This window comes from Cucumis melo, chromosome 8 (assembly GCF_025177605.1).
Source record: "Cucumis melo cultivar AY chromosome 8, USDA_Cmelo_AY_1.0, whole genome shotgun sequence".
Classification (NCBI taxonomy): Eukaryota; Viridiplantae; Streptophyta; class Magnoliopsida; order Cucurbitales; family Cucurbitaceae; genus Cucumis; species Cucumis melo.
The window spans coordinates 30,403,904-30,416,960 of NC_066864.1; the positions used below are offsets into that span (position 1 = coordinate 30,403,904).

The window sequence follows — 13,057 nt, forward strand, 5'->3', positions numbered from 1 at the left end:
CATATTGACTTTACTTTGGTTAGTCCTTAATTTGCTGAAAGAACGAAGTAACTTCTTTTATTCTCTTTTCTCTTTTAAGTTGAAAAAACCCTACATAGATTTCAAAATTTGAATTTTCACCCTTCAAATTGGCTACGTTGGTTTACCCGTGTTTTATTTTATTTAAAGTAGTTGATTTATTGATTGATATTACTTTAATATTATTATTCGTAGATTTAAAATATAAACCCTTTCTAAATTACTTATTTTGATATCATCTTAGATCTTTAATTGACTTAAAATAATAAATGATGGTAAACTTAATTATATCATCTAACAATTATTACTATTAAAAAAGACAATTAACCTTTAGATTCTAGCTATAAACATCTTTAAAACTTCCAATATTTAATAGATTCTATATAGTATGAACCCAAGCCAAGAAAGCCAAACATTTATTATGTATTATTTATTCTTTAATTATTTTAGCAATCTATAATTGAAACATTTTCAAACTATTATCGTTTTTTTTTGTTTTTTTTAATACAGCCATTTCAAATTTAAGGTTTAATTAACAATGTAATAAAAATAATTAAGTTTTGTCAAGACTAGCTTAACTGCCGTCACGACTTAAATTTTATAAAAATATTTTCATTAAAAAGCTTACAACAAATTAACAATAGAATTTATAATACAATAAAAAATTAATATTAACTTAAAAATTTACAATTGGTTTTTTCTTTTAAGAAAATAAACCATAAAAAATTTAAGGTCAATTATTATTATTTTCTTTGATGATTGAATATTAAATCTAAGGTTAAATTTACCATTTCTTTGTGGACAAGAAATTGAAATCATACTTCTAAAAATAAAAATAAGAATAAAAAAAAAAAAAAAAAAAAGAGAGAGAAAGAAAAAGAAAAGAATCCCTTTTTGGCTTGTCGGTCACGCACGTTTTCGGTTTATTACACGAAATAGATATCGCGTATAGGGACTTTTCTCGACTCGGGTCAAGTTCGGTTTCTAGTAAACCCTAGAATCGAATTTTGCGAAACCCCTTGGTGGAAAGGAAACAAAAAACCCATAGCCATTGATTGATATTTGTTCATCCATCGAGCTCAAGCGTTCTTCGTTGATGGTGAGTTTTCGCTTATTCTTCGTTTTCTTTTATGTTCTGTCCATTTGCTCTTGGGACTTCCCTTATCATGTTTTGTTTGATTTCGAATTGGTTGCTCTTATATTTCCCTTGGGGAACTTGGAAACGTTGAATCTTTCATGGGTTTTGATTCTTTTCAAATATTTTAAGACTGGGTTATTGCATTATGTATTAATTAGAATTCGGGGGTCAATATGGTTTATAAGAAAATTGGAAATCTTTGCGCGTCTTGAAATTCTGTAAACGTTCCCTGTACTTTTCTTGATATACAATTGATTCAGAAGCCTAGCTTTCAAATATTGAGTTGAGGTGTTTTCGTTCTGATTTTATGGGATATGCCTGTGCTTCTGCTGCTTGAATCTTGTGGAGTGGATTTCAGCTATTCGTTCCTTCATTTTTAGGAGAATTTTCTAGCTTCCTTTATTACATAATTTATTTTTTAAGCTATTCTAACTTCCTGGATTATAAAATTGATTTTTTTAAGTTGCATATTGGCATTCAGCTCTAATTTTCTTGTGTAAATCATTGTAGGCTACACCATTGATTACAGGAATTGCTGTTGCTGCTGCAGCTTACGCTGGTAGATATGGTATTCAAGCTTGGCAGGCATTCAAGATGAGGCCACCGACGGTTCGATTACGCAAGTTCTATGAAGGCGGTTTTCAGCCTACAATGACTAGGAGGGAGGCAGCTTTGATTCTTGGAATTAGGTATTTACTAAGTCTGCAATGGGACTATCAAACCCTAACTTCATTGATTTTCCTCCTATTTTTGTTTCCGTGTTCTTGGCTATGTTGAAAATGTTAGAAGCCCATTTTTGAAGATGGAATATCAGTGTGAATATTTGACCTATCATTCATCATAATGATCTACAGACTCTCCATAATACATCGCCCCCATTTGCCTGCCTGTAGCTAAGAATTTTTTCTTCATTATATTGTTAGGGAGAGTACTCCAACAGACAAGGTGAAAGAAGCACACAGGAAGGTGATGGTTGCAAATCATCCAGATGCGGGTGGTAGCCATTATCTTGCTTCCAAAATCAATGAGGCGAAAGACATCCTGCTTGGGAAAACCAGAGGAAGCAATTCTGCATTTTGATGGTTGCTGCTCCCACTTATTTGTTCACTTAGCATAGCATATCTCAACAAAACGCGGAGGGATCTCCATTTTTCTAGATTACCTGGTGTGTCAAAATTTTGACCTTACATAAATTTACTCGTGTCCTGATTGATTCATGGGGTTTTTATTTGTATACTTCATACTCTGGATTTATTGATAACAATGAGAAAGCCTAGTTTCTGTGATCACTTGCTATTGCAATAATAATTTCTGGGTACTCTCCCTAGAAATTCTGTGAACTTTTGTGTGTTCTTACTTGCATTAGCTCCTACTCTTGAACCCAGCCGCATTATAACTTTGGTTTTGATAATTACGCTTGCAAAGACCGTCTTCCCTATTGAATTGTTTGTTTTATTATCTTTCTTTTATTTCGAAAACTAGTTTCATTTAGTAACTATTTCGGTTTTATTTATCTCATTTCTTCTCTTTCTATCAATGATAGAAAGAGAGTTGTTTTCTTAGCTAACTTTTGAAAAACAAAAGTAACTTTTTAAAAGTGATTTTTTTCTTTCAAAATTTAACTCAGTTTTTCAAAAAACATAGGTTAAAAAGTGGATAGTGAAGTAAGAGGTTTAGAGACAAGAAACATACAAAATATCCAAACTTTGACACACTCTACAATTATTTAGAAAATATACAGCCTTTGGATGAACATACACCTATTAGATAGATTACACAAGTTTTAGTTAAACTTATCCTACAAAATTTCAATATTAGGGAGTTCATTAAGGTCACACTTGTTCTTTTAGTATCATACTCAATAAATGCTAATAACAACTAACTCTAGAGTTCCAAAATCTTGACTGGCTTTAGTGAAAAATAGTTTATCAATCTTCAACCAAACCCTAAGAACTTTTTCTCAAAATGGTTGTGTAGTTGGCAAATCCCCCTTTTACCCTATGGGAAGGTTCCGGAAGGTTCAAAATTTATTGAGATGAGTCCAAGTGGGGATTAGCATTGCCCAAAAATGAAATTGACACAGAAATCCAATCCGACTTTGTATTTTAAATAAGTTGCCTTTTTGGTTTGTTTACTTCGTCATGTGTTTGTATTAAAAACCACCTCCATCCTATTTATTACCATGAAGTAATTTTTCCTCTTCCTATGGTTTACACTCTCCATTTGAGATTTCTCGTAACCCAATCATAACGAAAATATTGATATCAATATTAAGTAAAAGAAAATATAAAATTTATTTAAATTAATAATTAAATTGTTTTTACTTTCCAACTAACATTAATATTTTTATTTATATTGGACTAAATATATATGTTTTTTTTAATGTTTTACGAGTATGATAAAACATATAAAATATATCTTAGTGGTTATTTGAAGATCTTTTTAAATACATGAGTTATCAAAATATTCTCTTGTTAATCTAAATGTTCTTGTTCTTTTTTCTTTAATCCTACCTCTTCACCAAAACGTTTATTTTTATATATATATTTTTTATTTTAATTCAACATATGAGGTGAAAAATCTCTAACCTATTAATCAAGGGTTCATGTCTTTAAGGAAATCCATAAATTATATTGAGTATTGAGCGGGTTAAAAGATAATCTTACCACTAGATTAATTATATATATAAGGAGTAAAGTTAAGAGGGGACTCAAGTCCTCTTAAACCCATATTAAGTCAACAGTGGTCTTAACCAGTTGAGCTACAGTCATGTGAGAGGTTTGTTAGATTTTTAATATACGAGTAATAATGACAACTCTATTAAAAAGGTTCAATTCTAATGGTATTCATCATTAAACGCTAAAAATTATATCCTACTTTTGAATCAAATTCAGAACAAATTAGGACTAATGGCATGTCTAGTCCTTGGTGATTAATTACAAAGTGACTTGTCCCCAACTTATTGTCAAGTTGCTTTGTTTTGGTTTTGCTTTGATGTTCAAAGATAGAGCCATCAATGCAATCTTACCTTTTTTTAAAATCTACTCTCATTATTATTTTATTGCCTTTCTTCCAAGTAAAGCTACATTAGACATTGTATTGTATTTCAACCAATAAATAAATAAAAGTGGTTGTGGCTATTATTTTTGGATTTTTGGTTTCACATGACTATTTTGGGTGATAACATTTATTATTATTCTCTAAAGTCTATTCATAAAAACTATCAATCTATTGAATCAAAATTTAGGAATCATACGCTACAAGTATGCATTATTTAGTAAATCTTTGTATTTAATTGTACTTAAGAAACAATCTATTTCACATAATATGTGTAAAATACTCAATATCTCAATTTAATCTATTGGATTACTTTTATTTTATAAATTCTCCCTTTCCTTAGGAATTGACTTTGGTAATTAATAATTAACAGATAAGATTCTTAAAGCTGTAGAATGCAAGACAAATGGGTAATCTTTTTTTTTTTTTAAAAAAAAGGTCCAAACTTTGAGGTTCAATTGACTTTTTGATCATCCAAGTCAAATGGGTTTTACATAATTATACAAAGGGTGATAACTTAATAATACATTTTAGCTAAATTATAAAATATACTTTCCATTCTTTCTTCTAAAATTTTTAGTTCAAAATATAAATTGGGTCTATATGCTTTGAAATTTGTTCAAAGTTCAGTTCTTTTGCATCAATTTTAGTGAGACGTAACGTAATGAAACTCAAATACAAGCAAATGTATTTTAAGTATCAATTTTCATAATTTATTTTTAAGTCATAATTTTTATCCAAAATCTTAATGAATTTTTACTCTAGAACTGTTTCAGGAATCTCCATCCTAATGATGAACAAGTTCTGAATTTCAAAGAGCTGCTGTGTTTCACATGGCATGAAGTGTTTCATAAGAATCAAGAAAGAAAGGAAAAAAAACCACCCTTTAGTGTTCATCATATGAGCAGCATAAAGAGAAATTAGGCATTTCCAAGCATAGAACAGAATGGCTCTTGGAGGTGGTCCTTGTGTTCTGTTCATGGGAGAAAGGCTATCTGTAAGATCCAACCATTCACGGGTCATTTTCATCACATGGATACCCACATGTTAGTCAAGGCAAAGGCAAGGTAACCCAATTGCTTTGAATAAAATTTTTTGTAGCTGTGACCCATATTCAAAGCTCCTTCACAGTTTTCTCAATTTGAAATTTTGGCTAAAAGTAAAAAGGCCAAAGTTGTTGGAATCTGATGGCTGAGTTCTACCTTCCAAGTCAAAAACAGAGGTGGGGGAAGAAGAAAATCAAGTGTAGAGTAAGTGATCTTGCCGAATCACGTTACTTTTTAAGCTTACTCTGTGACTTACTTGTGTTGCTGCACATAAAGACAAAACTTTTTCTTTGAGGACAAACTTCAAACACCTGGTGGGCGGGCATAGGTCATTTTGGCGAAATTTTCTTCTATCATTGGCTGTTTTGGCTGTAGTTCAAAACCCATTGAGGAAATTTCGAGCTGACATTTCTGCTTTGTGGGTTAGCAGTGAGATTTGACAAAGGACAGTGAGATCCCACTTGTGATTTCCCTGACGAGCTTTAAAACAGTAGTATTGAAGGAAAGTCCTTGGCCATATATACTACTGTGACTACAATGAGATAGAGAGAATGAGAATTATGGCAAACCAGGTTGTTTTTCAGAGCAATTTGCAGTGAGCTACCGCTAGCTTTTGGTAAGATCAAAAAGCCTTGCAAAGAAATTGTTGAGAATGCTTGGTTTTTATGCTTATTATTTTCATATCTTGAAAATTCCTGATTTGTTTGAGTGAGGAAAAATTTTCTTTTAATCCCCTTTTCTGGGATGAATTTGAATGATTTGTTTGAGCAGTTTTCTTTTTGTTTCTTTTTTTCTCTGTTCTGTTATTTTTGTTTCTCATATGATTGTTAGCTGCAGTCACACGACAACCATATCTGATCTACTGGGTTTCAGTACAAAAATTTCATGATATTCGTTACTGTTTCTCAAATAAACAAACCAAAAGTTTGGCCCAGGGAGAGGGAGAGAGAGTTGAAGATTATGCCACTTTTACATATTGCCATGATTTGTTGGGGCCAACAGAGCACTGTGAAAGAAAGTAATGAAGTGAAGAAAGTAGAGAAAAGAGATTCGAGTGAAAGCATTTTCATATACCTTTTCTTTTGGTTTACGTATATTTTTCTTTTCTGAATATCTTACGAAAGTGGCTTCTTTGGTTGGTAGAAGTGGGGGTGGTTTCTCAGGAGTTTCTTTGAAGGGAGTGTTTGTTATTTGGTTGTTTCATTTTTTCTGTTGATTTTGATTAAGGCTACCATCTAAATTTTTTTGTATTCAGCTTTTCTTTTTTATGTTTGATTTTTAATGAAATAATTCTCTGAACTGAAGCAATCCTTGTGGGTCAGAGAGCTTTGAAGGTGAATACCAACTATTCATTCAACCTGCTTTTATTCTTCAGCAGGAACTGCAAAATATGCAGACACCAAAGCCCAGGTAAGATTGTTGGTCTTTCTTGTTCTTTTTCTTCTTTTAACTTCCTATTCATTTCATCTTCAAACTGATATTCATATCATTTTCATTGTCTTTTACACCTCCCCCTCCCCCCCTTGGGTCAACCATGGCTGGTGCGTTGATTGTTTTTCTGTTGTGAGTGCAGAAGTTTAGAAGCACCACTGAGAAAACCTCGACCCATCCGACAACTTAAATCACCGGGTACGGATTCTGTTTCGGCTTCAGTTTCTCCACTACCTCCCAGTAAAATGACAAAGGAAAGAAGTCCTAAAACTGTTACAAAATCAGTTCAAAGTTCTGTACTTGAGGTACTTCTCCCCAACCATGGTTCTGCTTGTTTGAGAGGCTGTTATGAATTTAATTTTATATTTCTTTAGTATAAAACTCAGTGAAAATATGGGGCAATTTCTTTTTTGTTTTTTAGTTTTTACCTCTCACTTCCTATTAGTTTGATTACATGTTAAATAAATTTGTTAATTCCTTTAATTTGGACTCAAACTCCCCATTTTTCTTGGAAAAGGCTGTTCATAAGCTTATTTGTATCAGGATATGCAACTTCAAGTCCTTTGCAGATGAGAATTGCTCATTTGCACCATGTGTTCCTTTTGAAAATTTTTGAACAATTTCATTTGACATGATTTTAATTCCTTGGTATATCTTTAAATCCAGAAAAAACGCCCAAATCGAGTTTCTACAGTAGAATCACAGATTGCTCAACTTCAAGATGAACTGAAAAAGACAAAGGACCAACTGAACTCTTCTGAATCAGGGAAGAGGAGAGCAAAAGAGGAAGCTGAAGAGGCTAAGCAGCGGCTTATCGTCATGTCCTCGGAGCTTGAGGATTCTAGACAGCAGTTGCTAGAGCTTTCGGCTTCTGAAGATGAACGGATTCAAGAACTACGTAAAATTTCTCAGGATCGAGATAGAGCATGGCAGTCTGAACTTGAGGCTCTCCAAAAACAACATTTAATGGATTCTGCTGCTTTGGGTGCTGCTATGCATGAAAATCAGAAGCTTAAGCTTCAGCTGGAAAGGATAGCTGGTTCGGAGGCGAACCAGAGTAGACATGCCGAGTCTGCACATGCTGAGATTCAAGGCCTCAGAATAGAACTCAAAGAAACACTCTCACTCGTGGAGGAACTCAGATCCAAGCTTTCTGAATATGAAGATTCTGAAGCTCAGGCCCTTGAAGATCTGAAGAAAACACAGATGGAATTAGAAACAGCAAACAAAACCATTGAAAGGCTTCAATCGGAGGGAACCAATGCGATGAAAGCATTCAGCTCCATATCCTTAGAGTTGGAGCAATCAAAAGAAAAAGTTACAACATTGGAGGCTCTTGTTAGCAAATACCAGGATGATTTAGCGGAAATTGACAAGAAAAATTTGGAGGATCACTCTGAAAATAAGAACAATGACAAGGATGATGAAGAAAATGAATACATTAATCAGCTTAAAAATGAGCTTAATTGTGTTAGATCTGAAATGGGTCAATTGAGACTGGCTTTAGATGCTGCTGATAGAAGGTACCAGGATGAATATCTTCGAAGCACAATACAGATCAGAAGTTCTTATGAAGAAGTAGAATCTTTAAAATCAGAATCACGTCGTAAAGAGGCTGCATTTGAAGCTGAACTCATTCAAGCCAAGGAACAAATCAAGCAACTAAGGACGCATCTTGAGGATAAGGAAGCTCAACTAATGAGCATGGCCAAGGAAAAGGAAACTGCAAGCTTGAATCAGAAAAGCAAAGAAAGTGAAATCGAAACTGATATTTCAGAACAGCTGAAGAAGTTCGAGTCTGATATTGAGGAGTTGAAGGCAAGCCTGCTAGATAAAGAGACGGAGTTGCAAGGGATAATTGAAGAAAACGATATGCTCCGTGTGGGCATTCAGAAAATGGAAACAGAAAGGAAAATAGAGCACGGCGAAACAACTGATCTAGAAGAACCAACAAAATCTGCAAATGAAGAGACTTTGAACAAGCTCGGCAGCGTAAATGAAAACTCGGAAACTGAGGCGGAATTGAGGAGGTTAAGGGTGCAGTTAGATCAATGGAGGAAAGCAGCTGAGGCAGCTGCTGCAATGCTCTCACCAGGGAAAGATGGAAAACTTGTAGACATTGCAGGTTCTATTGACAGCAACTACCCTCTCAGCTCGTACTACTCCGAAGATCTCGACGATGACTCGCCAAAGAAAAAGAATATCAACATGCTGAAAAAGATTGGCGTTCTATGGAAAAAGAGTCAAAAGTAGAAGATAGAAGAATTGCAGCAGCATTTTCCCTCAAGTATTATGCGAATTGGGTTGGTTTGGCTTCTTCTCTTATATCATTTTGGCTTGAATTCATAGGCATAGCAAATGTTTTATTTGGAAATGTATATTATAGTTGTTCAAACTGGGTCAGTTTTGATTCCTTACAAATGAATTCATGATGCATTTCTGCATAATACAGTAAGTTTTCCTTTTTCTTCATTGCAGGTGAAAGAAGGCAAAAAATAATGTATAAATTTTAAGGACTTTTTGGTCATTTGAAAGGTTATATATATCTTCATATATACATCAGGGTCATTGTTCAAAATTACAGTATATTTCTTTCTTCTTCTAAGCGTTCAATTTGAATTGTGACAAACAAAAGCATCCAATTTTTGTTGATACTTTTGAATTCACATTGGCTTTGATGTTATTTTCAAAATCAAAAAAATGAAATATATGGTGATAAATCAATGATCATAGTCAATTACAATAAAAATTATTACCCTAATTTCAGACTCGCAAATGTATGGCTGTAGTCCAACTTTTTATACGAAATACAACAAATGAGGTTAGAGAAAGTTAAACTGTCAAGTTTTGTGTTGTTTAACCATTTTGAGGAGTTTTACAATGGTCGAACTGAGCTCGCTGGTGTACTCTATAACCTCAAGGGACAGTCCCACACACACCAACAACCTCAAAGGGAAATAAATTCTTCTCTATGTGCTTTATCGTGTTGGAGTTGTGATTTGTGAGCACTCTTGCACATATGAGTGGGTCAGAGAAGTGCTTAATGCCTACTTGGAGTTTTTCCACCGACAATTTCAAATGTTTAATAATTTTCTAAATAGTTTCCACCGGTGGTTTAGTTGTTATCTTTCCAAATATCCAAATTTAGCATTCTCTTCTAAATTAATGTTGAAAATTGTATTCATATTTGTTTTTCTTAGAAAAATTGTAAAAAAATGGGAAAAGTATTTACCGGCAAAATCAAAATTTTGAAAATTATTAATATTATAATCAAACCAATTTTGATGAAAATTGAGACTTTAATGTTTAGCTTTCCTTTCTATACCCTTTTCATTTTTGTCGCACAATTACTCATTCTTGAACATTGCTATTAGTCAAATACCTCATAACATTGCTATTAGTCAAATACCTCATAACATTGCTATTAGTCAAATACCTCATACGGTATAATATTAGCTTTGGATCATGTTCTTGATTTGTGTTTTCTAAAACTACATGTACTTGAAATTCAAGAATATATAAAAGATTATGTATACGAGGAGGGGTATAATTTCATTAGAAGTTTATATTAAAAAATTATTATAAATGACAAAACTGTAAAAAATATTTACACATATAATAAAATTTTAGAAGTCTATCAGTGATATTGATAGATATAATGATAGAAACTTATCAGTATTTATCATGGATAGATTCTAAAATTTTATTATACTTTCTAAATATTTTAGTTCATTTTGTTAAATTTAAAAATAAACAATTTATTTTTATAGAAAAATGATTTTTTTTAGTACGAACATAAATGATATTTTTAAAGCAAACTACTAAATGAATAAGATCTTACTTATATAGTATAAGATACATAGTTTTTTTTAAAAAGGAAACAAATTAATCCGATCAACTAAACAAAAACCTCCTCCAATATGAGATTCACTAACCACGGAGAAAAAAAGACTCCAAAATCTCTCAACTTTTCTTCGGAAGATATCCTACACAAAAGGAACCTCAAAGCCAATTGCGAACGATGCGATAGGTAACTTGGTTCCTTGTTCTATTACAAAAAGAAAAAGAAATTGAGGAGGGGAGCTAAAGAACCACACATGGGTTCCACTTCATCGATCAAGATTTTTAAAATCCTAATTCAGACGCTTAACCACCCCGTATGCATCAAATTCAACAAACGATGGACCGTATAGCATATTAGATTAAGAGTTGTCAGGCTTTTAAGACATTTGACAATAGCTTGAGCTTCCAGAATTTTAGTCAACCATTCTCAATTGATTTTTCTATATCATGTACAAATAAAAAAAAAAAAAAAAAGAGTCACAAACCAGTCACCCAAGAAGCAAGAGAGTCACAAACCAGTCACTCAATACTATTGTATAAGACAACGAGGTATTTCAAACGATATGTGTATTCAATTTCCAATAGTTCCTGACCAGGGATCCAGATACACCATAATTCTCCAAGTTCTCCAAAGGATGTTTATTGTTTTAGACATTATTTCAAATAATTGATGTTTATTGTTTACCAAATATTAATTTTAAGCAAAAAGCTTATAGGGACCAACTCTTTTTAAGAAAAATACAACTTGAATTGAGGGGACTAATTTTGAGATACACCACAACTACAGACATCAAATTTTAAGGTTCAAAATTATATAAAATAAAATATAGAACAAAATTTTAACTTTTATATAACTATCCTCACCCTCCAATCATATAGAAAACAATAAGTTAGAATCTTAAATTTCCTATGTGTGTTTGATTTGAACTAAGTGATGAGAATCAATAGAGAGTGAAGATGGGGACAGATGCATTAAGATTTGAGTGAAAACTCCAAGTTTTGTTTTGCATGAAATTGGCAAATGAATCCAAATTTTGAAGGACAAAGTGGAGTTGGTTGGTTTCTATTGGGTATCCCACAAGTCAGTGATAAAAGTGCACAAGACACCTACTTCATTTTGTAAACATCTATCTGTTTTTTCTTTTTCTTTCTTTCTTTTTTAATAAAATGAAATTAAAGAATAAATATATATGGAGAAGAAAATTACTTTTTTTTAGTTTTCAAGTTTTGATAAATATGTGTTAAACTTTATCTTTAAAAAGTTATATACTAAACAGGTATGTTAAATTAAAATAACTAAAAAGATAAAATTTTCAAAATATATATGAAGTCTCAGTTTTTGTTTAATTAAAGTGAAAGTGGAAAGGAGTTTGCAGTTATGAAGATATGAAGAAGAAATGTAGAAGAGCACATGAAAATGACATATCATTCTTTTGGGATATGTAAATGCATTTAACCAAACACTCCCTTTATTACCATTTGGTTCTTGGCCATTCTCTTTTTACCTTTTAGGGTTTCGACATTTATGAATAAGAGATGGAAAGTGCTTCTCAATCTATTGGGTTTTCATCAAAACCCATACCCAATTGTACTTTACATCTATTTGTTTGGTGATTATTTGGTACTTTTGAAAATTAAGTATTTGTCTTATGCCAATTCTTAACAAATAACTTAAAAAGTATTACCGATCATGGTTCTGTAACAATTTTTATTGAAATTAATTTCAAACAACCATAATAAAATAAAAATAAAGAGATTAACTTTAATTAAAACAATGTGATGGGATGTGATTTTGAAATGAGAGTCATTTGGTTTAGTGTTAAATGAAGGGGCAGAGTCGAAGTCCAAATATGCAGCCCACACTGTCACTTCACAACTTACTACTTAGTTATTGCATACTGGACAATATATACAACACCTTTTTCTTTTCTTTCTTTGGTCCAACCTTTTATTTCCAAGTTGGCAGACATGTCTAATTGTTAAACAAACAATATAGATAAAGACACATAGATTTAGATTCAATCTCTTTCAATTGCATATAAAACTTTTAACCATAAAAAAAAGTGTAAAATGACTTCAGATAAGAGAAGATATGTATATGAATAGCACTTTATTGACTTTGACGAATGGGAAATCACCGTGAAACGAAAACAAAATTAGGGTTGGAGTTGTTTACTTCATCTACAGTGACTTGCAATCATTCATTCTTCACACACTCCTAAATTTTCTTTGCTTTTTACTGTCCCTTCTAAAAGATAAATACATGTTCTTTCTTTAAACAAAATATATATTAGATTTTTTTACTAAAAAGATAAAATCAATTCTCAAAATAAATGCAAACCTATTTATCTCTCACCTCACAGTATTTATATCTATAGAATACATGCATAAGTTCAAACACATATTATTCATTCAAAACAAATCACTATAGGTGGTCCGTTTAATTGAAAAATAACAAAAAATACTTATTCATAATTAAACTAAAAATTTATTGTTTATAATTTGATAAGGAGTATTTATGAAA

At 32.0% G+C, this 13,057-nt stretch overlaps 2 protein-coding genes across 5 annotated transcripts; both read left to right on the forward strand.

Moving 5' to 3' along the window:
• Positions 1-940: 940 nt before the first annotated feature.
• On the forward strand, positions 941-2,496 carry LOC103491204 (mitochondrial import inner membrane translocase subunit TIM14-1). The gene is made up of 3 exons (XM_008451056.3): positions 941-1,117; positions 1,667-1,845; positions 2,080-2,496. Exons 1-3 carry the CDS (start codon positions 1,115-1,117, stop codon positions 2,234-2,236), a joined length of 339 nt encoding a protein of 112 aa, XP_008449278.1. The 5' UTR covers positions 941-1,114; the 3' UTR covers positions 2,237-2,496.
• A 2,472-nt stretch (positions 2,497-4,968) lies between these two features.
• On the forward strand, positions 4,969-9,252 carry LOC103491205 (interactor of constitutive active ROPs 2, chloroplastic). Of its 4 annotated transcripts, none has more exons than XR_007823268.1 (5): positions 5,046-5,875; positions 6,565-6,669; positions 6,833-6,995; positions 7,357-8,993; positions 9,169-9,252. XR_007823268.1 is itself a non-coding variant. In XM_051089262.1 (5 exons), exons 3-5 carry the CDS (start codon positions 6,650-6,652, stop codon positions 8,941-8,943), a joined length of 1,770 nt encoding a protein of 589 aa, XP_050945219.1. In that variant the 5' UTR covers positions 5,047-5,463; positions 5,690-5,875; positions 6,565-6,649; the 3' UTR covers positions 8,944-9,162. The 4 variants fall into 4 exon arrangements, 3 of the variants coding, with proteins under 3 accessions (XP_008449280.2, XP_050945218.1, XP_050945219.1); XM_051089262.1 differs by lacking the exon at positions 9,169-9,252 and having other exon boundaries at positions 5,047-5,463; positions 5,690-5,875; positions 7,357-9,162; XM_008451058.3 differs by lacking the exon at positions 9,169-9,252 and having other exon boundaries at positions 4,969-5,875; positions 7,357-9,162.
• Positions 9,253-13,057: the final 3,805 nt, after the last annotated feature.

Bases quoted from the DNA above. Each gene is read 5' to 3' on its own strand.
- LOC103491204 (XM_008451056.3), top strand. The intron at 1,846-2,079 runs GTATTTACTAAG...TTATATTGTTAG, and splicing joins GCTTTGATTCTTGGAATTAG to GGAGAGTACTCCAACAGACA.
- LOC103491205 (XM_008451058.3), top strand. From the start codon at position 6,650: ATGCAGACACCAAAGCCCAG. The intron at 6,670-6,832 runs GTAAGATTGTTG...TTGTGAGTGCAG, and splicing joins ATGCAGACACCAAAGCCCAG to AAGTTTAGAAGCACCACTGA. The intron at 6,996-7,356 runs GTACTTCTCCCC...CTTTAAATCCAG, and splicing joins TTCAAAGTTCTGTACTTGAG to AAAAAACGCCCAAATCGAGT.